Consider the following 24,348-nt stretch of genomic DNA (forward strand, 5'->3'; position numbering starts at 1 on the left):
GGAACTCGGAGGCTTCAAAATTCCCGCCTCTTCCAGGCCCCGCCCACCCGCCAAGCCCATGTTTAGACTCCTCCCCTAGTCCGCACAGCCTGCCCCAGTGCAGAAGCCCCGCCTTCCCTAGTCGCAGTCATCCAATGGCCTAGATACACGGCTAGGTGAATACCGAGGGAGCTTTAGGTGTCCTCCTGGCGCCTGACCAGAGTCTTGGGGAACTCGGTTGCTCTTGAGTAGTCACTTCCCCGAGCTGGCCGACCCATATGCAGCATCACCAGCTCCCCGAGGTTCCCTCGCAAGGGTCAGACGAGGCTCCCGAGCCCGGTCGCCCCCCTCTCTGGGAGCCCTGGGTCTTCACTGGACGAGGCTCTCGGCCCGCGGAATTCTGGGAGTGGTAGTTTTCTTCTTCCTGGTTCCTTCCAGGTACGCTGGTGGCCAAGACTCGCAGGACTACGATTCCCAGACGCCCGAGCGAGTCTCAGGTCACGTGGCCGGCAAGGCCGTTGGGCGGGGGCCTGGCCGGTGCTCCGCAGCTGTCTGTGACACCTGGAGCCCGCGGGCCGCTTCGGCCCCCAGAGAGCCCGGCATGGTACGCGCGGGCGCCGTGGGGTCGCATCTCCCTGCGTCCGGCTTGGACATCTTTGGGGATCTGAGGAAGATGAACAAGCGCCAGGTAACGGAGTCCCGCGTGGGGGGCGCGTCCGGGAGCCGCGACCGGCTGAGACAGCGGGGAGTCGGAGCTCCCCGGATGGGGCTCCCGCGAGGACAGCGCCCCGCGACTGGGGCCGGTGTTGACCCGAGGCTCCCGCCCTGGGCTCTCGGAGGCCCCGGGTTCAAATCTGCACAGACCCACGTGTGGGCACTTTCTTGTACTGACAAAAGCGCGATTAGGGGAGCGTGGCCTGGAAGGGGAAGAGAATAGGAACCCCGTCCTTTGGAGGTCGTGTGGTTGAAAAAGCGGGGAGAGATGACTCTACCGCGAGTGACAGCCTTCTGCACGTATTTGAAGGGCCATCCCGTGGAAAAGGGAACAGATTACTCTGTGGGGTTTCTGAGGCCTGACGTCCTGAAGGAGGCTGCCCCCGGATGGAAGTGGTAGAAAAGCAGGCAAAAGGGGAGAACTTCCTAGCGATGGGAGCTGTCCAGTAATGCCTCCCGACGCGGTTTCTTCCCATCCCGGGGAGTGTTTTCCCGGCCAGGCGTCGGGACTAAATAAAACTCCTCGTGCAGGAGAGCTCACTGGTGGTGCTCCATCATTGTGGACTGAATCAGTGTTCCAAAAGGGATTCCTGATGTCTTCTCTGACTTCATTCTTGGGTTCCGTGGTCTGGCAGCACCTTGAATATCGGGGGCAGCTAGCGTGGGGTCTTTGGGCGGCTGGAGTTGATCTCTCACCCCTCTGGGAGAGGGCCTCGGAAGAAGACTTCCTTTTTGCCTCGCCTTAGCCTGCCCCCGTCCCCCTCTCTCTTTCTTTTTTCCGAGTAGAATTTCAGACTAGTGCAGTAGCGTGGGGGAATTTGGTGACTTGAATCTCATGAACTGTGTTGAGAACCTGGTTGCTTCTAGGTGTGCATGTCAGTTGAGCTCCCGAGAATTTCTGTGATTAAGATGAGTTGTGGCAGAGATTATCACTAGCTGGAAAAACCAATAGCTACTGCCCTGAACGTTGATGTGGTTTACAAGAAAATCCTCCAGGTAGTAGAGCTTTACTTTAAAAATCTAGACTTAATTGGGTAGGTTTTAAAAATGTCTCTAAAAGTGTTACCGATTACCGACTGCAGACTACCAGTGAACGCCTTCTGATGAATCTGTCAATCGCTAAGCCAGTTTGCCGTTTGAAAGCTCTGTATAGTCCCACTCTCAGCGATAGGGCCCGTTAGTAGCTGGTGGCATTGTCTGTGTTTTGCTAGTCTTCTAATTAAAATTCAGAAGCTCAAATCTGCCGCCTCCTTGTACTTTTTTTTCTTTTAAAGCTTTGTCCTTTTGCTTTTTTCTTTTTCCCTCCACAATAGCATCCTGTGACACCTTGTCAGGCATGCTCGCTCCACCAGTCTTGGAAGAGGGATCTCCTTTTTCTGCTGCCCTTGCTTACAGTTAATTAAGGAAAGAGCCACATGCAAAAACAAGGACTCTTTGTTTCTGCAGTGAGGAAGAGAGGAAGAAAAACAGCCACTGGCATTTCTGCTGCTCTGTCAGGCACAATATCTGGTCTGAAACGTTTGTTTAAAACCCGTAGACATTGGCTATTTCATCTTTGCTTGACAAAGACTGTGAGCTTGCTTCTAAACTCTGCTGGGATGATTAAGTGCCAAGCATACAGAGTTGGTAGGCAAAGATGAACAATAAGAAAAGGCACCAGTGAAATGTGGGGTGTATATTTCTAATCAGTTTGTCAGTAGTTCCATCAAAATTACATTTTCTGGATTCCAGGATTTCAGTCCTAGACTTAGATACTAGGTCCCTTAAAGATAGGGTGCTGGAAGGGTGATGTGTGGTTTTGCAGTTAGCTTGATTGTTAGGTTTCTATGTAATTGGCTATCTCTTGAGCAAGTAAATGTCTTGCTCAGAGGAGTTTTTTTTTTTTTTTTTGAGGAATTGATTTTATTTCCTCTCAATGAATTTTTCAAGCATAGAAAATCATACTGGAAAATATATTCTCAGTACATGGTCTTTATTAGATAAGTGGCAATATTGTATAATTTTCTTTTATCAGGGTGGAGCCCGATGGTTTGAAAACGTGTATAAATATGGCAGTCTGTAGAAAACCATGCCTTGGGGCTTTCCTAATCAGAGCTGCAGTTCATAATGAAACAACAGTTCTTTACTAAATCCTTTAGGTCAAGCAGAGCAGGTGGCGAAGTTTTTGAACGTGAATGCCAGTGAACAACTTCTGCTTCAGGCTGATGGGACTAGCAAGGCTGATTTTACTTTAAGCAACAGTTTAACATATTATAGCCCAACACTTGAACAATGTCCGTTTAGCACTCCAGTTTCCTTTTTTGCTCTCCTGGGAATTTAATTTAGTTGCTATTGACACTTAAGCCAAGGAGTTAAAAAAAATGGTATGTAACTTTAATTTTGAATTACATTTATTATCCTATTTTCATTTATTACATCGAAATAAGTTATTTTAATGCACCTTTTGTCCCCACTTTTGTAACCTTCACGATTACCTCAAGTGACATACTTGCACACAGTTGTAATTTTTTTTTTTTTTTGCTTTACACGGGCCTCTCACTGTTGTGGCCTCTCCCGTTGTGGAGCACAGGCTCCGGACGCGCAGGCTCAGCGGCCATGGCTCACGGGCCCAGCCGCTCCGTGGCATGTGGGATCTTCCCAGACCGGGGCACGAACCCGCGTCCCCTGCATCGGCAGGCGGACTCTCAACCACTGCGCCACCAGGGAAGCCCCACACAGTTGTAATTTTAGCAAGAGACAGTTTTGAGCTTTGCTTTTCTTTCCTTCCTATCATATCAGAATGTTTTCATGTTTTGTCACACTCTTCAAAATGATTATTTTAACGGCCTCTATCTTGTCAAACTGCTCTTCCTTTAAATACTTCTCTACCCCCTCGCAGATTTTGAAATTAATCTATGCTCATCATAGGAATTTTAAAGAATAGAGAGTAGTTTAAAGTAGTTTAAATAAGACAGTCCAATCATTCATAATTCCACCACTCTTAGCATCTCGGGGGAGCTCCTTGTGTTTGCTTTATAAACTGTTTCACAGTTTGTGGAGATCCTACTGCAGCCTACGTTTTTCACTCAATATATCTTGAGTGCTTGGTCCTGCCATTAAAGTTCTTTATTCATTGTTTCAAATAGTTCAGCAATTTGCCGTTATTTACTCAGTCATTTCTCTGTTGTTGCTCATTTATTTCCCTTTCCCTTTAAAAATAAGACTGTGATAAGTATCTTTGGGCCATAATTCCCTGTCTGCCTTTAGGTTTAAACTGGTTTAAACTGAATTCCTAGAAGTAGGGTTACTGGGCCAAGAGCAACCTCTTGATACTAATGCTTGACACTAAATTGCTTTCAGAATGGTTATATCAACTTGCATCCCCACCACTTGAACATATGCTTACCACGCTCTGAGTATTAGCATTAAAACACACACACACACACACACACAGACACACACAAAAGCAAACAAAAAACCTTTACTAGGCCAAAAAGGGGCAAGGGGGAGGCGGGATTTGGTTTAAACACTTTGTGTTTATTCACCACTTGTGTTTCTTCTTTGGAATATTAAGAGTTTTAAGCTTGTACTTCTTTTTTGTTGTTGCGATTTTAGTGTTTTTCTTACTACTAGTTTGTATGTGCCCACTGTGTATTTCTCACTATTTATTCAACAAACTGAATACTTACTTTTTCCCAGGCCTGTGTTGAACACTGGGGACATAGCTGTGAACAAGGCTGAAATGATCCTTGCCTTTGTGGAGCTTACAGTTTAGTGTGAAAGATGCATTAAATAATTATATGCATAATTATCAAGGTGATGGATGGTATAAAGAAATACAGGATGCAGTGAGCATATATAGCAGGAGGACACAGGCTGGTCTATAGCAGAGGTTGGCAAACTCCAGCCCACTGCCCGTTTTTATAAATAAAGTTTTATTGGAATAAGGCCACGTTCATTCTTTTACGTATTGTCTGTAGCTTCCTTCCCACTACGATGGTAGAGTTGAGTCATTTCAACAGAGATGATAAGGCCCATAAACCTAAAATATGTATTACCTGGCCCTTTACAGAAAAAGTTTGCTAACTCCTGGTCTAATGGGTCAGGGAGGGCTTCCCTTGGGAACTGATGTTTAAAGTAGGACTTAAAGGTGAGTGAGTGTTAGGTGTGCTAAGGAGAGCCTCCTGGGCCCCGACAGTAGCCGGTGAAGGTCCTGGAGTGGGAAGGAGCGTGTGCTTTCTGAATCACTGACAGAGCCCGCCAGTGGAGCTGGAGTGCAGTGAGCTTTACTACTGGAGAGGAGAGGCCATATATCAGACAGGGACTTAGAGATCATATTCACGCATGGAGTGTGGGATGCAATCAAAGAGCCTTATGCAGGGCATAGAGATGACCCGATGACCAGAGGTGCATTTGAAAACCAGTGCTGAGTGTAGTGTGCAGAACGCGTCGGAAGATGCACGCGTGGACATCAGGAGCCTGGTTAGGAGGCTCTCGCAGTGTCCGACAGGCTGTGCTGGTGACTTAGGTGAGCGTGGTGGCCGTGGGAATAGAAGGAACTGAACAAATGCCAGACATATTTAGAAGATAGAGAGGATAGAACGAATGGGTGGGGGGTGACTGCAGACAGCTGGGTGGCTGGGAATGCCATGTATTGAGATGAGATCACGAGCACTGAAGCCTTTTTGGAGAAGGTAAGTTCAGTTTTGACCGTGTTGGGTTGGAGCTGCCTTTACAGACACCCGAGTGAGACTGTCAGGGAGGCAGTTGGACATCTCAGTATTGGGAGCAGTTAGCATGCTGGTGCCAGTGCCGGCATTTGAAGGTCCAGTTAGAGGAGGAGGAACTGGCAGGAAGATTAGAAAGAAAGTGGTCAGAGGGTGGACAGTGTGCCATCCAGGAAGCCAGGGGCGGAGAGTTTGTAGAAGTGATCATCTGTGTTGACAGCTGCCGAAAGGTCAGCAAGGTGGGGACTGACAGTTGTCCGTTGGATTTGGTGAGCATGTGACTGGGTGTGTAGGCTGAGGGGTGACTGTAGATGGTGAGGAAGGGGGGAAACCTGGGGTAGACGCTCCTGAGGTTTGGTGGTGAAGAGAGAGTGTAGAAGCCTTACGGACGATGTGAGGTGGAAGGCGGACTGAAGGTGGGAGAGACTGAAGCCCAGGGGAGGGAGAAGGTATAGAACAGTGGTCCAGCCCCTGTGCGTCAGGACCACCTGCGAGCCATTGGAGCAACAGGGATGCCAGCACCCCTCCCCTTCCATTGGTTCCATCAGTCTTGGAGGGAGACCAGGTATACCGTGCTCCAAAGGCTCCCCAGGTGATTCTTTTTTTTTTTTTTTTTTTTTTTTTGCGGTATGCGGGCCTCTCACTGTTGTGGCCTCCCCCGCTGCGGAGCACAGGCTCCGGACGCGCAGGCTCCGGACGCGCAGGCCCAGCGGCCATGGCCCACGGGCCCAGCCGCTCCGCGGCACATGGGACCCTCCCAGACCGGGGCACGAACCCGCATCCCCTGCATCGGCAGGCGGACTCTCAACCACTTGCGCCACCAGGGAGGCCCTCCCCAGGTGATTCTGATGTGCAGCCAAGTTTGAGAACCAATGGTAGAGAACAGCGGTTCTCAAACTGTGGTCCCTGGACCAGCAGCTTCAGGATCACCTGGGAACTTGTTTGAAATGCAAATTCTCAGGCCCCACGTGGGGATGCTAGTGCACACTGAAGTTCGAGAACCGCTGTTGTAAAGGCTGATCTACACTTTCAGAAGTCAGAACCGGGTAAATCCAGCTGCCACATGCCTCCTGGCCTTCCTGAGTGTCTTCAGCCCCCATTTCTCCAGGCCTTGTGCATTTTTAAGACTATTTAAAACTATATTTAAACTGTGCTTAAAACTGCATTTTAAACTGTATTCGATCCTCAAAAAGAGTCCATAACCCTGCATTCTGTCTCAGTTAAAATTATATTTGGATATTTGAGGAAAACAGTACTGTCCAGAGCCATGTGATCTGAGTCCTAGCTCCTAACTCACTTCCAAAGGATATTCTGGAAAACTGGCCGGTAGTTAAGATGGGATCTAACCTATCTAATCTCACTTGCTCTGAAACACCACTAAAACTATATATAGTAAAGGGATTTTACGAAGTCATCGGTGACTCCAAGATAGGAAGCCCAGAAAGGGAAACAAGAGCAATCAAATACTAGAAGCTGGAAAACAGAAGAGTGGCAGCTGACAGCTGGAACCAGCAGTGGGGTGACCTGGAGGAGTAAGTCCGCGCTGCTTATGCTGCAGATGCCTCCAGGACTCAAGGGCTGGCAGTTCCAGGTGTCTCCAGAATGGGCGGGAGGGGTGCAGGGGAGGTGGGGCTGAAATGAATGAGATGGGCAAGAAAGCCGAGAAGCAGTTAGAGCCCAAGCTGTCCTCTCCGACTCTACTCAGAGGCTTCCCCTCGCGGGTAGAGGTCTGGAAGCTTCTTCTCTGGAGGGGTAGACAGAAGGTCTTGGAGTAAGGCGGCTGCCAGGCCTCATGCGGGCTGCACGCTGCATGCCGAGGGTGGAGAGACGGAAGTGGGTGGTGGAGGCCCCTGGAGGGCCAGAGTCCGGCCGTGTAGGTGAACACACAGGCCAGAAGAGCACGCTCACGTGCCCGGGTGGAGGGGCTACTTGAGCTAGAGCCGTGGTGGGGGATTGAGTCGTTGCAGGGCCAGGTATGCTGCTGAGAGTGGACGGTTCAGGTGGAGGGAGAGGGTCATGGAAGGCCCAGGAATTGAGACACCAGAGTGCTGGGTGGGCCATCCACCCTCTTCAGATCACCCAGAGCAAGTGCAGGAGGCGGGCCGAGGCAGGTGCCACAGTCGGAGCCGTCCTGGAGCACAGTGAGGGCGGGCAGCCCTGTGGGCCCTAGCTCCATGGTCTCCGGTGGCGCGAGGGCGGCTTAGAACTAGATGCGGACTCGGGTGGCCTTCCTGCCGCGTTCTTAACCAAATATTTGATGCTCATCATTTAAAACATTTATGAAAACCCTAAACATCTAGGTGTTCACAGTTTCTGTTCACTTTTGAATTGTAATTTCCGCTGCAGAATAACCTCACGTAGGACAGAGTCCTGTGAGACTAGGATTCTGCACCCTCGTTTGGGACCTGCTGGCCGTGGGGCTGAGGAGTGTTCTAGGTGAACTGTGGGCACGTCGGGGCTCTCAGGTTAGACCTACGCCCTCTGCACTAGAGCGGGAGGCCAAGCCATAGAACCTGAGTGGTGGGTCCCCTCAGGGTGGAAGGTTCTGGGGGATTCTGGAGAGGTAAGAAGAGTCGTACAGAGGCCTTAACAAAGCAGGTCTCACAGATTACTCTGTTTTTTTTATTTTTTTCCTTTTCTCTCATGGAAGGAGAGAAGATACATGGGCATTCCATGGTCAGAAGTTGAAATTCTACCTAACTTTGTAGCTTGTGTGAACTAGTTTCATGTCCTAAAATAACAGCTTTTTTTTTTTTTTTTTTTTTTTTAAACAAGCACATCTCCAGCTTTGGGTTAGTGAATATTCTGTCACCGGTTCTTACTTTCGGTTTGGCCTTTTTCATTCCAGCTCTATTACCAGGTCTTAAACTTTGCCATGATTGTGTCCTCTGCGCTCATGATCTGGAAGGGCCTGATCGTCCTCACTGGCAGCGAGAGTCCCATCGTGGTGGTGCTGAGGTGGGTCCCGCCGCCGGCCCGCTGCTGCCCAGGACCCAGGAGCAGCGCGGACAGCCCAAACTCCGTGTTGTAATTGGATAAAGTTTTAGAGTTTTCTTTATTGATATCTGTTTTGAGAAGGTTTCTTTTTTTTTTTTTTTGGCTTTTGTTGAAAAATCTTTTTCAACAGACAGTTGAGGCCTTTCATCATGTTGATGTTTGTGGTCCAGTGCAATGTGATTTACTTTCATCTTTTAATGTTTTAACCCATGTTAAATGACATTTTAATAAGATAGTAATAATGCATTATTTGTGTACACACTGATTTTTAAACATAACTAATTTAAAGCTCTTACTTGGTTCTCTTTGTCCTGCGTGGGCAGGGAGTCTGTGCCCAGCATGGTGTCTGGTGTTTTCTCAAGTTTCTTGAGCAGCGCTGTGGTAGCTGACTCCTCTCTTCTCAAGACTCTCAAGACTTTTACTCTTACAAAGCACAGCGTATTCATCTCAGAAAAGTTGATACTTTAACTTCCCAGAGCCATGAAGTCGTCCAAGGGGAGAAACGTAACAATCAACTTGAAATTAAATAGCGTGTCTGTGAGCCCTGAGGTGCTTGGAGGTGCTCTGTGCACTGTGTCTTAGGTCGTTGAGTCTCCCTGCAGTGGGAGTGGAGCCCTGTTGTTCCACAGGGGGATCAGCGGGCTGTAGCAGTGACGCGGGCAGGGTCGCCGCTGGCCAGAGCAGGAGAACCAGCACGCAGGCTTCTTGGCTCCCAAGCCAGTGCCCTTTCCCTCCTCTGGGCCCCGCTGGCACGTGATGGGGCAACAGCTCTGGCCCGGGCTTCACCAGGCAGCCCTTCTGTGGCTGGCCAAGGGGCCTGCTTCTAGAGATGCAGCATTTTCATAAACCTAGGAGCCTGAGGATGGCATAGTTCACACACAGAGCTGAGGGGGCCTCTAATTCACTGGTGTTTACACTGTGCTCCAGGGGTGCCCAAGGGTCCAGGTGGATGGGTTAGGAGGGAAAAGGTGACCAAGCTCACAGACTATAGACACCTTAGCCTTGCTTCGGTTGTGACAGCTCCACTTTTATGTACTTTATGTGACTATACTTTACCTGGTAAGATTTCATTTGAAGGAAGGATTTTAAGGCTTTTGAAAAAAAGAAAAAATGAAACCCCTCAAATTCAGATGGACCCAACAAACATGGAAGCTGAAGTCCAACAAGGCCACGTCGCCCGCATCTCACAGTCACTTTCGGCAGAGCCAGAACTCGGTCCGAGGTGTTCCAGTCCTGCTTCAATCACACAGACGCACTTGCGTGCAGAGATTATTGTGAAATTGCAGTACATGGGGACTTTTTTTTTTAAAGCATCCTTTACAATTCTAAAGCAATTTGGTTTGTCAGCATAAACTATTGACATCACGAGGGATGTGTGACCTTGGGGAACACTGACCTTGGGGGGATCCCTGGTCCTTGAGGAAAGCAAGTGTAAGTTGTTATTAGTGAAACATTTCAAAGGACTGCCTTCCTAACGGGGCACGATAATGACTCTTGCTGCCAAACTGCAGTGCACTCATCCTGCCTCTGAGACTTCTTCAGGGAGTTTTTTTTAAAAAAACTGCTGTCCTTGTTATCACAGACTGAGATGGTTTTCTAGAAACTTCTTCCCACTGCGTGTCTTCAGGAATTTTGTCAGAGGAGTAAAGATGAAGCAGTAGATGAAGAAATTATCCTAAGCATTTTAGCCATCATTGGCTTTTACTTCAAAGAGTCCACATTTTTCTTAGTTCTTTTTCTACCTAATACAAACTGCAGAGGGACCCACTAGTGCCCTTTTCATGCTCAAATCCAAGAAGAAATCTCTCCCTTTCTCACCACTATCACCTTGAGCAGTCAGAAGGAGATTGCTGTGGTTTGTTTTATAGCTCATAGACCTGCTTGACTGTTGATGAAAGTTGATATTCTAAGTGGTATGTTTGTTGTGTTCTTTATGGGTTGAAATGTTCACCTGGTGTGAACAGAATTCTGATGTGACTTTGTGTTTCTTTCCAGTGGCAGCATGGAGCCAGCCTTTCACAGGGGCGACCTTCTGTTCCTAACAAATTTCCGAGAAGACCCGATTAGAGCTGGTGAAATCGTTGTTTTTAAAGTCGAAGGCCGAGACATTCCAATAGTTCACAGAGTAATCAAAGTTCATGAAAAGTAAAGAGGCTTTACTTCTCTCTGGTTTTGTTTTGTAGACAAAACTGTGGACAGTTTGAATGGTTGATTAGAAAGTAGCAGAAACACTGGATTATGTTCCTAGTTTTGCCATTTAGTAATTGGGTGACTTTGAACCTGCTACTTAACTGAGTCTGTAAGATGGGAATAATACTTTACCCACAGTAATTCACAGGGCGATTATGTGAATGAAATGAACTGATGTTTACTAAAGCACTTGAAAAACTTGAATTGCTGCACAATGTACACTGGAATGTATTCTTGCAGAATATTAGTTATTTGAAGGAGTCTCAAAGAAAATCATATCTCATGGTAATTGAGGATAATTTTCGTAAGAGAATTATCTTCTGAAATGCAGAAAGCTACCTGTTTCTCAATGTCACTTTGGACAAACTGGCATTCTCAGCAGTAATATTAGCCCTGGATGAATAAAAATTCCTTTCCCCATCTCTTCCCATGATTTGATCATTGCATATCCTGCATTAATTCTCCCCACCACAAATGGCTTTGCCTTTTCCTTAAATGCCAGTGATGACTTATTAAAACACTTCTTGGGAACCAGAAACAATGACTTCTAGCTCAAACATATTAAGTTTCCATGAGAGAGTACAGTCACGTGATTAGCGAAAATGTTACATATGTGGTTATTCATTTACCTTTATGCAGCTTAGTATAGCATTTTACCTGCATGAGTATGGGATTAAAGTTAGGTATATATATTTGTATTTTTTAAATAATGGAGCATTGCTCATCCTCTGTGTGTGTGTGTGTGTGTGTGTATTTGTGTATGTGTGTCTGTTTGTACATTTCTGGTATGAGATTCTCATTCCATTCACTGATTCCAGGTGTTCCCCAAAGATGTTTGATACTGAAAATATTCACTTCATTTTACTCTAAACATTAGAATGATGTTTCAGTTTGTGTTAATACACTGGTACTGCACTAACATTACCTTGTTAGTAGTACTTATTAACTTACTGATGAAGAAATATGCTCAGTCATGATGCGACAGAACTCTCACCTGATTTTAAAACAATGTCCAAAGATGGGAAATTGTGCATTTCCTGTAGAGCTGCACTAGCCAAAGAGTTTGCCACCAGCAATATATGGTTACTGAGCACTTGAAATGTAACTAGTGTGAAATATACACAGGATTTCAAAGACTTAGTACCAAAAAAAGACAGAGAATATCTCAATAATAATTTTAGATTGATTATATGTTGAAGGATTACTTTTGATATATTGAGTTAAATAAAATATATTATTAAAAAAAGATGAGAAATTGTTCAAAGTTAAGGAAATAATGATGCTTTGCTGTAATTTTCATGAATTGTGAGAGATGGCCCAGGTTTTTCTACTCTTAATTAATTAATTAATTTATTTTATTTTATTTTTTGCGGTACGCGGGCCTCTCACTGTTGTGGCCTCTCCCGTTGCGGAGCACAGGCTCCGGACGCGCAGGCTCAGCGGCCATGGCTCACGGGCCCAGCCGCTCCGCGGCATGTGGGATCTTCCCGGACCAGGGCACGAACCCGTGTCCCCTGCATTGGCAGGCGGATTCTCAACCACTGCGCCACCAGGGAAGCCCTTAATTTATTTTATAACCATGGCTGCGAATCAGCTCGCTCTTTTTGGCGTGGTTTCAAATCTTTGTGGGCTTTTAATATTTTATCAAATTATTTAGTGCATTTTCTCATTATTGAAAAAAGACCCTCTTTATAGCTCTATAAGGCTATAATATTGTGTTTCTAGTATCAAGGCTGTGTAAGCACCAGTTTACAATGTTTAAAATGAATCCCCCCTGTCTCTTTAACACAGTGGTTTTATGCCGTTTGTAATTCCTGTTTGCAAACTGGATTGTAATCCACTTTGCTCAGTGGTGAAGGAAATAAGGCATTAACACATCCCACATTTGGTAAGGAAAAATAAGCTTGAGGAGAACTAAGAGCACATTTGTGTTTGAATTACCTTGTGCTCAAATCTGTGTAATCTGGGACCAAGTTCATTTGTCGAGTGAAGAGGAATATAATCTGTGTTAACCAGTTGGTCCCTGGGGATGAAGAACGGATGGAAACAGATGCTGGAGCTAATCATTGCCTTCCTGGTGCCCTTGTGCTTCACCATGCTTTTTGGTTATCAGGGTAACTTAAGTGTTTTAGAATTTAAGTCTACAAAATTGTCATTAGATTTGCGCTTTAGTTGAATGGTTGTCTGCCAGCAAGCATCTTAGACCAAGAAAGATCAAGTTATCTTTTGACTGCTTTTCTCAATGCCCATATCTGCCTGTAAAGTGTTGGCCAAGCTAATACTTTTCTAACGATGCTGTGCTGAAAATAATTTTTGAAAGGACATTGTTTTGCTTTCCAGAGATAATGGAGACATCAAATTTCTGACTAAAGGAGATAATAATGAAGTTGACGATAGAGGCTTGTACAAAGAAGGCCAGAACTGGCTCGAAAAGAAGGATGTGGTGGGGAGAGCCAGAGGGTGAGTGAGGATTAACTTTTAAGTTATACAGAAGATTCAGAAGCCAGAAAAATATTTAGAAACAAAGAAACCAAGGTTAATAGAATTATTCATTACAAAGATTATACGTCAGGAGAGTTGTAAGCAGTTTTACTTTGTACTGTAAAGACTAAACAAAATTCAGAACTTCCTAAGCACCTAAAATCTAAAGCTGAATGCAAGTATGCTATCTATATCATGGGTTTAATTCTGTTTTTGAAATAAATCCTCACCTAGAGATTATTTATAGATTTTAAATAACAATTATAAGAAATCCTTTCAGAAATAACTACTGTGTAACACTGTGATGAATATTCTAGATATTCCTTGTACCTATATAGATGTGTGTATGCATATATAATATATAATTTTACATAGAAGAGTTTTATTTCTTCACCCAACAGCAAGTTGCAGATAGCTTTCTGTGTCAAATCTACACCTATATCTTTTTTCTTTTCTTTTTTTTTTTTTTTGTGGTACGTGGGCCTCTCACTGTTGTGGCCTCTCCCATTGCGGAGCACAGGCTCCGGACGCGCAGGCTCAGTGGCCATGGCTCACGGGCCCAGCCGCTCCGTGGCATGTGGGATCTTCCCGGACCGGGGCACGAACCCGTGTCCCCTGCACTGGCAGGCGGACTCTCAACCACTGCGCCACCAGGGAAGCCCTACACCTATATCTTTTTAAACGACTGCATGGTGTTCCTCTGAGAATCATAACAGATTTCACTAGTCCTCTTTTGGTCAACATTTAGATTATCTCCTGGTTTTTACTACTAAGAAAAGTTCTGTGATAAAATTTTTAATACCCATCTTTGCATAACTGTTCCAGCCATGAGTTCTGCTTCTGATTGACACAGCAGAGAGTCTGTCCCGTTATTAAATACCATAAAAAGAGATTCTCCCCCTCTCTTGGTGGCCTTTTATATTTAACCCTTTCTAGAAACGTCTCCTTTTGTTGAAATCCCACCAGCCGTGTAAGGCTGGAGAACACCAGTGACCATTTTCTAAGGTGCAGCTTTATTCATCAGCTCGTAGTTTAAGGCCTCTTTCGACCCCTTTCCTCCCTCTGCTCACCTTTTAACCATTTCTCCTCTATTGCAATAATCCCACCTGAATATCTGCAGGGAGATGACAGAGACCTGCAGCTGGTCAGTCCTGTATTTCTAGACACTCTGGTGAGAGGCTGTGTATAAGTGAGAGGTTGATGCTACTGATTTTAAAGCAGACTGGCGGGTACTAAGGGGGTGTTACCTTGTTTCCTATCAGTGACATGATTGAGACTTGGGTCAAACTGATTCCATATTGACATTCATTTTGTCAGCATGATCATTGGCTGGTTTATCCTGGCTTATCCTCTCTGGGATCATAATCATGTTTGGGTATAAACTACGGGATTCACATTTGTGTTCACTGCCCAACCGACTTCTTTGTTATATCTGAAAAGTGCTGTGCAATGAAAATGATGAGGATTCCTTCAGTTACAAACTATTGGGTTGGCCAGAAAAGTTTGTTTGGGTTTTCCTGTAAGATCTAAACTCGAACGAACTTTTTGGCCAATCCAATAACTATTCATGTGCTTTCAGAGCTCTCTCGCACAGCAGTTTATATTATACATAGGCTATCTGGATCTGACATCTCTCCCAAGAAACATGAAGAACTCGATGCGCCCTTTCTGTTGTACTAGTGGTTCAACGAATTATTTTCATTCTGTTGGGGTGACATGCAGCAAGTGAAGACAAGGAGCATCTCTAGATCCTAATGTGCCTTCTTAAAAAGTTGTCCTGGCTGTTAGCGCTGATGCTTTTTACTAGTAAAACCTTCTGAGACAGGAGTGAATATTGTTTTTATGGCCCCAATCAGTGTTGTTCCCAAGGAAGACTTTTTCCTATGCTGATTTATAGTGTTTTCAAGTATTGCTATCCTTATATTACAGACACTTTTTACACTTCTGGCTTTTATCCCACAATTTAGGTTTTTACCATATGTTGGTATGGTCACCATAATAATGAACGACTATCCAAAATTCAAGGTAGGAATTTATGTGTACGTCTTTATTTTTTAAGAAAATATTGGCGCTTTTACACATGCAACTGTAAAGATGCAGTCTGTTAAGAATGTCTTGCTAGCTAATTCTTCTGCAGAGTATTTGTAGTTAATGACAAATTAATATACTCATTTAAGTTATCTGTTTTAAATTATTGAAATTAATTATTGAAAGTAAGTACTTCCACCTTTTATGTTTATATAGTGTGTTCTAAAATGGCACCTACATATTTTTTGCTTTTTATTATGGAAATCTTTAAACATACGAAAAAAGTAGTACAATAAGCCCAGTAATGCTTATCAGCCCAGTAATGCTTATCTCCCAACTTCAACAAAAATAGTATCCTTTTTTTTTTTTTTTTTTTTTTTTTTTTTGCGGTACGCGGGCCTCTCACTGTTGTGGCCTCTCCCGTTGCGGAGCACAGGCTCCGGACGCGCAGGCTCAGCGGCCATGGCTCACGGGCCCAGCCGCTCCGCGGCATGTGGGATCCTCCCGGACTGGGGCACGAACCCGTGTCCCCTGCATCGGCAGGCGGACTCTCAACCACTGTGCCACCAGGGAAGCCCCCATATTATTTTTTAATCACTTGAAGCACAGTAGGAAACCTACACATGAATGAGTAGTACATTAGCAGTGTTTGTTGGGTGTGTGATCCTTGGTCCATCAATATATTGGGGGGTTTTAACTGTTATGTGTTATTGAATGGCTCATTTGGAGAACAGAGCATGTGGAAGAGGTCATCTTTTGATCCTGTCCTCAGTCCAGTATTGACCAGACTTTATCTGAATACATTTATAGACCAAATTTATCTGTAGTCCTCACAGTAATTTTCCACTGTGTTTTCTTTGCAGTACGCTCTTTTGGCTGTAATGGGTGCATATGTGTTACTAAAACGTGAATCCTAAAATGAAAGGCAATTCCTGGGACCAGACAGAAATAAATTCTGTTGAAAAAGAGAAAAGCTAATATATTTGAAATGTTCCACTTTCTGTATAAAAGGAAACAATGTGGAGACGTTTTTGTCTTGTTTGAATAAACGATTCATCAGTGAAGATTGTTTTCTTTTGTGGACTCTGATTTGAATGTGCTCAATCTCTCTGCTTCTCGTGGTAATCATTCTAAACCAAGCTTGAGGGTTTGAAGCACTTCAAGAATCAGGCAGGCCATCTCTGGGCCTGGCCTGCTAGTGGGATAATGCATAGTCCAAACGTGATATAGTTGTAACACCTGAGTTTCAAAAATAAAATTCTTCTCATAGCATTTCCAGGGGAAACAGACAGGCCCTTAAAAGAAAATGATTTCTTATTTATTGAAGTGTAGTCTGATAAACGAATAAAACCTAAAACATTTTTAGAAGGAAAGGTGTAATCTGCTTTGTTCTTGTGGTCTGGTGTATCTTGAGATGGTTGGGTAAATTATTTGAAAAGTGTCTGATAAATTATAACAGTGCGTACTCCTTTGACAAACTGCACAGAGCACAGGAGGGTGGAAGGGCTGTGTCCTTTTCCCCCTCAGTCTCCCTCTCCATTTCCCAGGGATCTCCACCGTTACAGTTTAGTTTCGTTATCTTGGCACTATACGCAGTCCTGAATATAAAACTGTCCCTCGTTAAACCATCTTTCAGACCCTTGTGTCCCAGCTGCTGCCTTAGGTGCTGGGGATACTGAGTCCCACCCTGGATGGAGGTTCCGGTGTAGTAGAAGGAACAGGTGATAAACTGACGTGTGATTTCAGGAGGGACAGTTGCTGTGGGAAAGAAGCAGATAGAGGGTGCTTTTCACATGGGTCAGGGAAGACCTCTGAGGAGGGGACATAGAGCAGAGTTAAAAGAAACGAGAGGAGGAGACTTTCCTGGTGGTCCAGTGGTTAAGACTCTGTGCTTCCACTACAGGGGGCAAGGGTGGGGCAAGGGTTCAATCCCTGGTTGGGGAACTAAGGGCCAAAGAAGAAAGAAAAAAATAGAAACACTCCCAGGGAACGCTGGTGCTGCTGGTGCCCGGACCACACTGCAAAGTGTTAAGGGAATAAAAAGGAGGCCAGTGGTATTTTCAGATACTCTCTTCAGTTTTGCCAAAACGTTCTCTCTTCACCAAACAATACGATGTTGACATCCTTTTCAGTCCGAACTTAGAAATCTACCTCATTCTTTCAGGTTTGTTCAATTGTGATCTAACAATTTAGAATCCTGCCTGGTCACTTAACCACCCATGGGCCTTGAGCATAACTTCCCTCAACCTCAAATGGAAGATGAGAACTGCTCTCCCCTCCCTGTGTGTCCCCAGGAATTAGTAGATGATTCCTTAGCCCAATGCTGCCCATGTACGCAGTTTGCACTCGGTACGTGTCACCCATGGTTACGTGTGTTTTCCTCTTCGGCATAACCTGTGCCTTCACTCACCTGTACAGTCACTTTGTGACTGAGCTGTGATTTGGGGAAGATCAGCAGGTGTGATCCGTGGCGGGCAGCCTGCCCTTTAATCCTTAATCTCTGCTAAAATAGGCTGTTGCAACAATAATGGACCTCATCCTGTTGAAATCAGTGAAGTGAAAGAAAAAAAAATTTACAGGATTCTTTCTAAAAACATTATTCTCTGGTGCCCTTTAATAAACTCTTTTTAAGAAAAATAGGTTTTTCTTCCCTGAACTAAAGGTGGAATTTCAAAATGTTGGGTCAAAACTTTATTATTTTATCATCTTTCTGGGGTTCTGTAGTTGGTTAATATAAACTTTAAAAAGCTCCGTAATGTGGCTAAGCTTTTCGGTAATCCTTTGAACATGCCTGACATTCTGAAATAAACTTTACAAAGACAGGTAAGAACCCAGACACAGTTCAGCCAGTGCCATTTGATTGTGGCTCGTTAGAAAGTATGATCTCTTTTGGCCTTTTAGAGGCTACTGGTCTTTATCAAATGGAAATGATGGGAGTTAATGCTGAATCGATGTTCTTTTATCTGGAGTCTCAGTTGCAGCCTCCATGTCTGGAACGAGAACCAGGACTGTATCTGGGCAGACAAAACTAGCACTGCGACGTGGCAGTGGATTCACTGAGTAGAACCTCTTGCTGGGAGCTTCTGGGACACACATTTCTCACGTGGTTGAGCAACTGCTTTTCCACTTCACGACAGCTTAGAAACCTCAAGGTGAAGGTGTCTGGTGGCTACCGGCCAAGCAAGGATACCCACCGAGAAGGGAGAAGACCAAGTATAAAAAACAGTGGAAGGATTTCAAGACACCACCTAGTGGAGGGACAGACAGCCCATGTCTCCGCTCACAAAGGCCTCAGTGATACACAAGGATACTTACACAGAAGCTGAATGGTGTTGGCTACACTGTATTTTAAGATCGATTTAGGTTTCTATCAGAAACTGGAAATTTTCTGATCTAAGCCCCTACTATCAAAGCCAGCATGGTAGTATATTTGTTACATTTATGAACCTACCTTACACGAAGTTATCACCCAAATTCCATAGTTTACATCAGGGCTCACTGTTTTGGGTTTTTTGAATTTTATTTATTTTTTTATACAGCAGGTTCTTATTAGTTATCCATTTTATACATATTAGTGTATACATGTCAATCCCAATCTCCCAATTCATCCCACCACCACCTCCCGCCCTCTACTTTCCCCCTTTGGTATCCATATGTTTGTTCTCTACATCTGTTGTCTCTACAGGGCTCACTCTTGGAGTTGTACATCTTATGAGTTTTGACAAATGTGTCATGACACGTATTCACCATCATGGTATCATACAGAATAGTTTTACTGCCCTAAAAACCTGCCTGTTCATCCCTCCCTCCCCCCACCTCTAGCGACAACTGGTCTTGGTCCTGTCTCCATAGTTTTGCCTTTTACAGAATGTAAAACAAGCGACACCACAAAACAGAAAAGAAAATCCTCTGGACACCCTCACTACTCCACTCCTCCATGTTCTTTGGTTCTCTCAGTTGCTCTGGGGCCCCAGGTGGCCTCTCTGGGTTCTCATGCCTTGAGGACATAGCTCCTAAACGAATATGCAAACAGTAGTAACTAATAGGGGCTTATTGTCTACCTCTATGAGGGGTGGAATAGGGAGGGTGGGAGGGAGGGAGACGCAAGAGGGAAGAGATATGGGAACATATGTATATGTATAACTGATTCACTTTGTTATAAAGCAGAAACTAACACACCATTGTAAAGCAATTATACTCCAATAAGGATGTTAAAAAAAAAAAGTATTTACATTTTAGTCATGAATTTGTGAAAAAACCCAAGGCTTTGCATGTGGGGTCATTATGGATGCCCGAATAGCTGAGATAGAAAAATCAGAGGTTTGGAGGAGTGGGAGTTCCCCAAGTCTTTGGAATCACACTTTTGCTTTGGTTCCATGGCAGGGATTATGTCTGAGTTGATGCAGCCCTTGCACAGCTGCTCATGCCCACGACCTGCTGAAAACGGATTTATGCAAAATGCCTGCCACCCACCCACCCTGCAGCCACACGCACGCCCACGTGTGCAGGTAAGTGGCTTTTGATGGATTAGCTAGTTTAAAATTTCCGTCTGAAACTGGTTAAATAAAAAAATCAAACTAACAAGTTGGTATCACTCAGGCAAGTGATACGAACTTACAAAATGGGAATCCCAGAGGGACTCTGACAGCTAAAATGTAAAAGGGAGATTAAGGGGTTTAAGAGGAAACTTGAAAAACAGCCGAAGATAGAAAGATCCAGGAGCATCGGTGTGGGAGTGGAGTGCCACACAGCGGCTATAGTTCCTCCCCGCTCTAAGCTGGGCGCCCTGGGTCCGCTGGAGCCGCACCAGGTCCCCTCCAGGGCCCTGCTGGGTTTTCCCATCAGAAAGGCCTCTCACTTGAACCCAGGCCCTGTGGCCACGACAGATGTGATAGGATGTCTGCCACCAGGACCTAAGCTCTTGGAGCCTCCACTGCACTTTGGAGCCACGTTCTCCTTCCCTCCGTCACTATTTCCAGCTTTTGCCAAGTGGGGAGTTAGGAAGAGGAGGAAGAAGAGGCCAGCAGTGCGAAGGAAGCAGCTAGAATAGGCCCAGGGTTTTGCATCTCTAACTTGAGTTTCTATATTCATTTTTCTAAGTTTGCCTTCCTCAGTGGTTTTCAGTCCTGGCCACCCATTAGAACCACATGGGCACTTGGAAGAATCAAGGTTTCCAGGTCCTGTCCCACACCGTTTGAAAGACAGTCCTTGCAGGTAGGACCCGATGCTGCAGTTTTAAAGCTCCCAGGTGACTCCAATGGGCAGCCCGGGCCTTGCTGGCTTGAGAGCAGCTTCCTTACGCTGCATGGGACGGGGTGTCCATGAAGCAGGTCAAGAGTTCCTCTTGGGCTTCCCTGGTGGCGCAGTGGTTGAGAATCCGCCTGCCGATGCAGGAGACACGGGTTCATGCCCCGGTCCGGGAAGATCCCACATGCCGCGGAGCGGCTGGGCCTGCGCGTCCGGAGCCTGTGCTCCACAGCGGGAGAGGCCACAACAGTGAGAGGCTCGCGTACCACCAAAAAAAAAAAAAAAGAGTTCCTCTTGTGGAGGATATTTCTAGGGCAGGAGATCCCTGCATCCCAGCCCCCTCAGCTGCCAGAACGTCTGGAACCTGATTTACCCACCTGGCCTTTACCATAGGGCAAATGCCTTTCCCGCAGAGCAGGCTTCTTCACCCACCTCCTCCTTGGAGCAATCTCACCAAATTCCTCCCTGCCTACAGCAGTCAACATCTGGGAGGGGTACTTGGGGCAGTGTATGGAGAAACTGGGGGCCGGGGTGGGGGGCAGGAGGTGGGCACTTTGTTCCCTACCTGTATAGGTGTCCCTAAGTCAGTGCTTCCCAAACCTTGACTCTGCATAGGAATCGCCTGGGCATCTTGTTAGAATGCAGATTCTGATTCAGGAGGCCGGGGGTAGGGTCTGAAATTCTGCATTTCTAACTCCTAGGTGGTGCTGATGCTGACAGTTGGAATAGCAAGGCTCTAGGATGCTACTTCCCTCCGCCCCTTTCTTGGAAGTTCTTGGGGTTTGGACCAACTGGGTTAGGTGGCTTCAGAGGTTAGGGGACCAGGAATGAGGGGGCCTGGCATCCTTACTCAGGGTAGGAAGAGACTATATCGATTCGGCTCAGACACAGCTGCAGGCATGATGCTGCTCTAGACTAGAGCCCAGGTGAGGTGTGTCCTCTCCGGGCCTGGTGACAGAGCTGTGACCTCATCCACAGAAAATCAACCTCGACCTCCAGGCAACATGGAAGGATAGCACCGCCTCCCATGCCCTCTGTGACTGCCCGTTTAAGGCCGCCATCTGCGCTCACCTCTCCCTCCAGCACGTGCCAGTTCCTACCCTGCCTGTTTCCTTAAAAGCTCCAGGAGACATTATAGGAGGCAAGGTACATAAAAGTCTCGAGCTGAGAGTGGGTGCTCAATAAATACCTTTGTTGGGTGAATGTGAATAAAATAATATGCTCGAATATTCTGCTTAATATTTCCAAAGCACAGGCAGCAGAATGCGGTGGTGTCATTTGTCATTTAACAGGAAATATTCAGCAGGGCCCCATGCTGCGAACATCTCCGTGAAGCTACCACTGAAAGGATTTCTTTGATTTCATTTCTTCCCCAAACACTACCTTTCATAGCTGCTGAGTTTTCAGCCTCTTGCTGTCTTCCCAGTGGTTTTTCATTCAGCCGTTTCCCCGGCAGAGGGATTAGGCAGGACCTGGCAACCCACTGAAGAAGGCTGAAGCTATTTGTATCTCTAACCACAAGGAAATGACTACTGACAGTTCCAGGTAAAGCAGAAATACTAAGAATGACGAGTGAAGTTCCTGTACCAGAAAATGGAACATTAATAAAAAGTATTAAAAGCCAGAGCATAGCAATAAATTGTAGGTTTTGAAAGCATATTTAAAGTCTGCATGAAACTCGTTTGCCTTTGTCCCTTGGAATTTGCGAAAGTGCACTAGGTTTCGATTAGCTGGTTCAGAATTCTTTGACTATGATGGGTCAATATATTACACTTCTAATTTCCTTATATTATTGTCCCCCAGAAACACTGGCTCCATCTCCATTTAAAAATTCTGTGAAAAGACAAGTAAGTTGCACATTTAGGAATTGATTATCCTGTCTGTAAATGGGCCAAACATTTGAATTTTTCTGCTGCCTGCTTCTGGCTAATGTATGCAAATGAAGAAAAATGAAGGGAGATGAAACTCAAGTCAATATATTTTGTACTCATTAAAAGCTCTGGTGGGGGACTTCCCTGGTGGCGCAGTGGTTAGGAATCCAGCTGCCAAAGCAGGGGACACGGGTTCGATCCCTGGTCCGGGAAGATCCCACATGCCACGGAGCAACTAAGCCTGTTCGCCACAACTACTGAGCCTGTGCTCTAGAGCCCGTGAGCCACAACTACTGAGCCTGTGCGCCACAACTACTGAGCTGTGAGCCACAACAAGAGAAGCCACTGCAATGAGAAGCCCGCGCACTGCAACGAAGAGTAGCCCCCACCCACTGTAACTAGAGGAAGTCCACACGCAGCAATGGGGACCCAACGCAGCCAAAAATAAATAAACAGATTGGAAAAAAAAAGTTCTGATGGGAAAAATGTGGGCAGCAAAGAATTCCAAGGTTACTGTCTGTTGCTCGTCAACTCAAGGCATCCAGTTTATCTATGGTGGACACAAACCTTTTCTTGCATCCATGGTTGGGTGACATCTGTGACATGCATACTTGATGTGAATCTGTTATAGCTGAACACTTCACATGAGCACAACAATAATAAATATTATCTTTTGTTTCTTTTTTTAAGATTTTTTTGATGTGGATCATTTTAAAAGTCTTTATTGAATTTGTTACAATATTGCTTCTCTTTTATGTTTTGGTTTTTTGGCCATGAGGCATGTGGGATCTTAGCTCCCTGACCAGGGATCAAACCCACACCCCCTGCATTAGAAGGCAAAGTCTGAACCACTGGACCACTAGGGAAGTCCATGCTTCATTTTGTTTTTATTGAAGTATAGTTGCTGTACAATATTATATGTTACAGGTGTATAATATAGTGCTCACAATTTTTAAACGTTATAATCTCCATTAATAGTTATTGTAAAATATTTACTATATTTCCTGTGTTGTACATTATGTCCTTGTAGCTCATTTTATACCGTTTGTATCTCTTAGTCCTTTACCCCTGTATTGCCCCTCCCCCTTCCCTCTCCCCACTGGTAACCACTAGTTTGCTCTGTATATCTATGAGTCTGCTTCTTTTTTTTTTTTTTTTTTTTTTTTTTACTATATTCACTAGTTTGTTGTATTCGAAAAGATACATGTACCTCAATGTTCAGATATGGAAGCAACCTAAGTGTCTATCAACAGATGAATGGATAAAGAAGATGTGGTATATACATATATGGAGAGAGACAGACAGACAGACAATGGAATACTACTCAGCCATAAAAAAGAATGAAATTTCACCATTTACAGCAACATGGTTTTACTTGGAGGGCATTATGCTGAGTGAAATGTCAGACAGAGAAAGACAAATACTGTATGATATCATTTACATGTGGAATCTAAATACTATTATTTTAAATTAAAAAATAAATCCTTCCATCATGTCCTATTTTTAGTGTCAAGTATAATACAAAGTTCCCTTGGTGGTTTTAGTGGGACCTTGAGAATTAATAAAGGGTCAGCACTCAATAGGATTCAATGCTGGTCCCTGAAGTATATGAAAGTGAGACCTCTTTATGGAATTTAAATATATTTTCACTTGCTGAGGGGTTTATTACATGATTTGTAGTAAACACCAAAGCTCTTGCTTTCTTGAGAAAAAATGAATATCCTTGTCAAAATGTCTAAATAGGGGCTTCCCTGGTGGCTCAGTGGTTAAGAGCCCACCTGCCAATGCAGGGAACATGGGTTTGAGCCCTGGTCTGGGAAGATCCCACATGCCATGGAGCAACTAAGCCCGTGTGCCACAACTACTGAGCCTGCGCTCTAGAGCCCGTGAGCTACAACTATTGAAGCCCACGCACCTAGAGCCTGTGCTCTGCAACAAGAGAAGCCACGGCAATGAGAAGCCCATGCACCGCAGTAAAGAGTAGCCCCTGCTCTGCAACTAGAGAAAGCGGGCATGCAGCAACGAAGATCCAACACAGCCAAAAAAAAAAAGAAAAAAGTCTAGATAGGACATTAATAAATATACTCCTTTAATTTCCCAGTGTTGGACAAAGGCTAATGCCGTTAGCTATGACA

General features: G+C 45.1%; 1 protein-coding gene across 2 annotated transcripts; it reads left to right on the forward strand.

Annotated features, from left to right (window-relative positions):
• The first annotated feature begins 483 nt into the window (after positions 1-483).
• Positions 484-16,159, forward strand: SEC11C (SEC11 homolog C, signal peptidase complex subunit). 2 transcript variants are annotated; one of them, XM_060119494.1, is made up of 6 exons: positions 484-667; positions 8,248-8,357; positions 10,392-10,541; positions 12,927-13,046; positions 15,035-15,092; positions 15,959-16,159. In XM_060119494.1, the coding sequence occupies exons 1-6, from the start codon at positions 581-583 to the stop codon at positions 16,010-16,012; spliced, it is 579 nt and encodes a 192-aa protein (XP_059975477.1). In that variant the 5' UTR covers positions 484-580; the 3' UTR covers positions 16,013-16,159. The 2 variants fall into 2 exon arrangements, with proteins under 2 accessions (XP_059975477.1, XP_059975478.1); XM_060119495.1 differs by lacking the exon at positions 15,035-15,092.
• The last annotated feature ends 8,189 nt before the right edge of the window (positions 16,160-24,348 follow it).

The sequence above is a fragment of the Mesoplodon densirostris genome, chromosome 15 (genome assembly GCF_025265405.1).
Source record: "Mesoplodon densirostris isolate mMesDen1 chromosome 15, mMesDen1 primary haplotype, whole genome shotgun sequence".
NCBI lineage: Eukaryota > Metazoa > Chordata > Mammalia > Artiodactyla > Ziphiidae > Mesoplodon > Mesoplodon densirostris.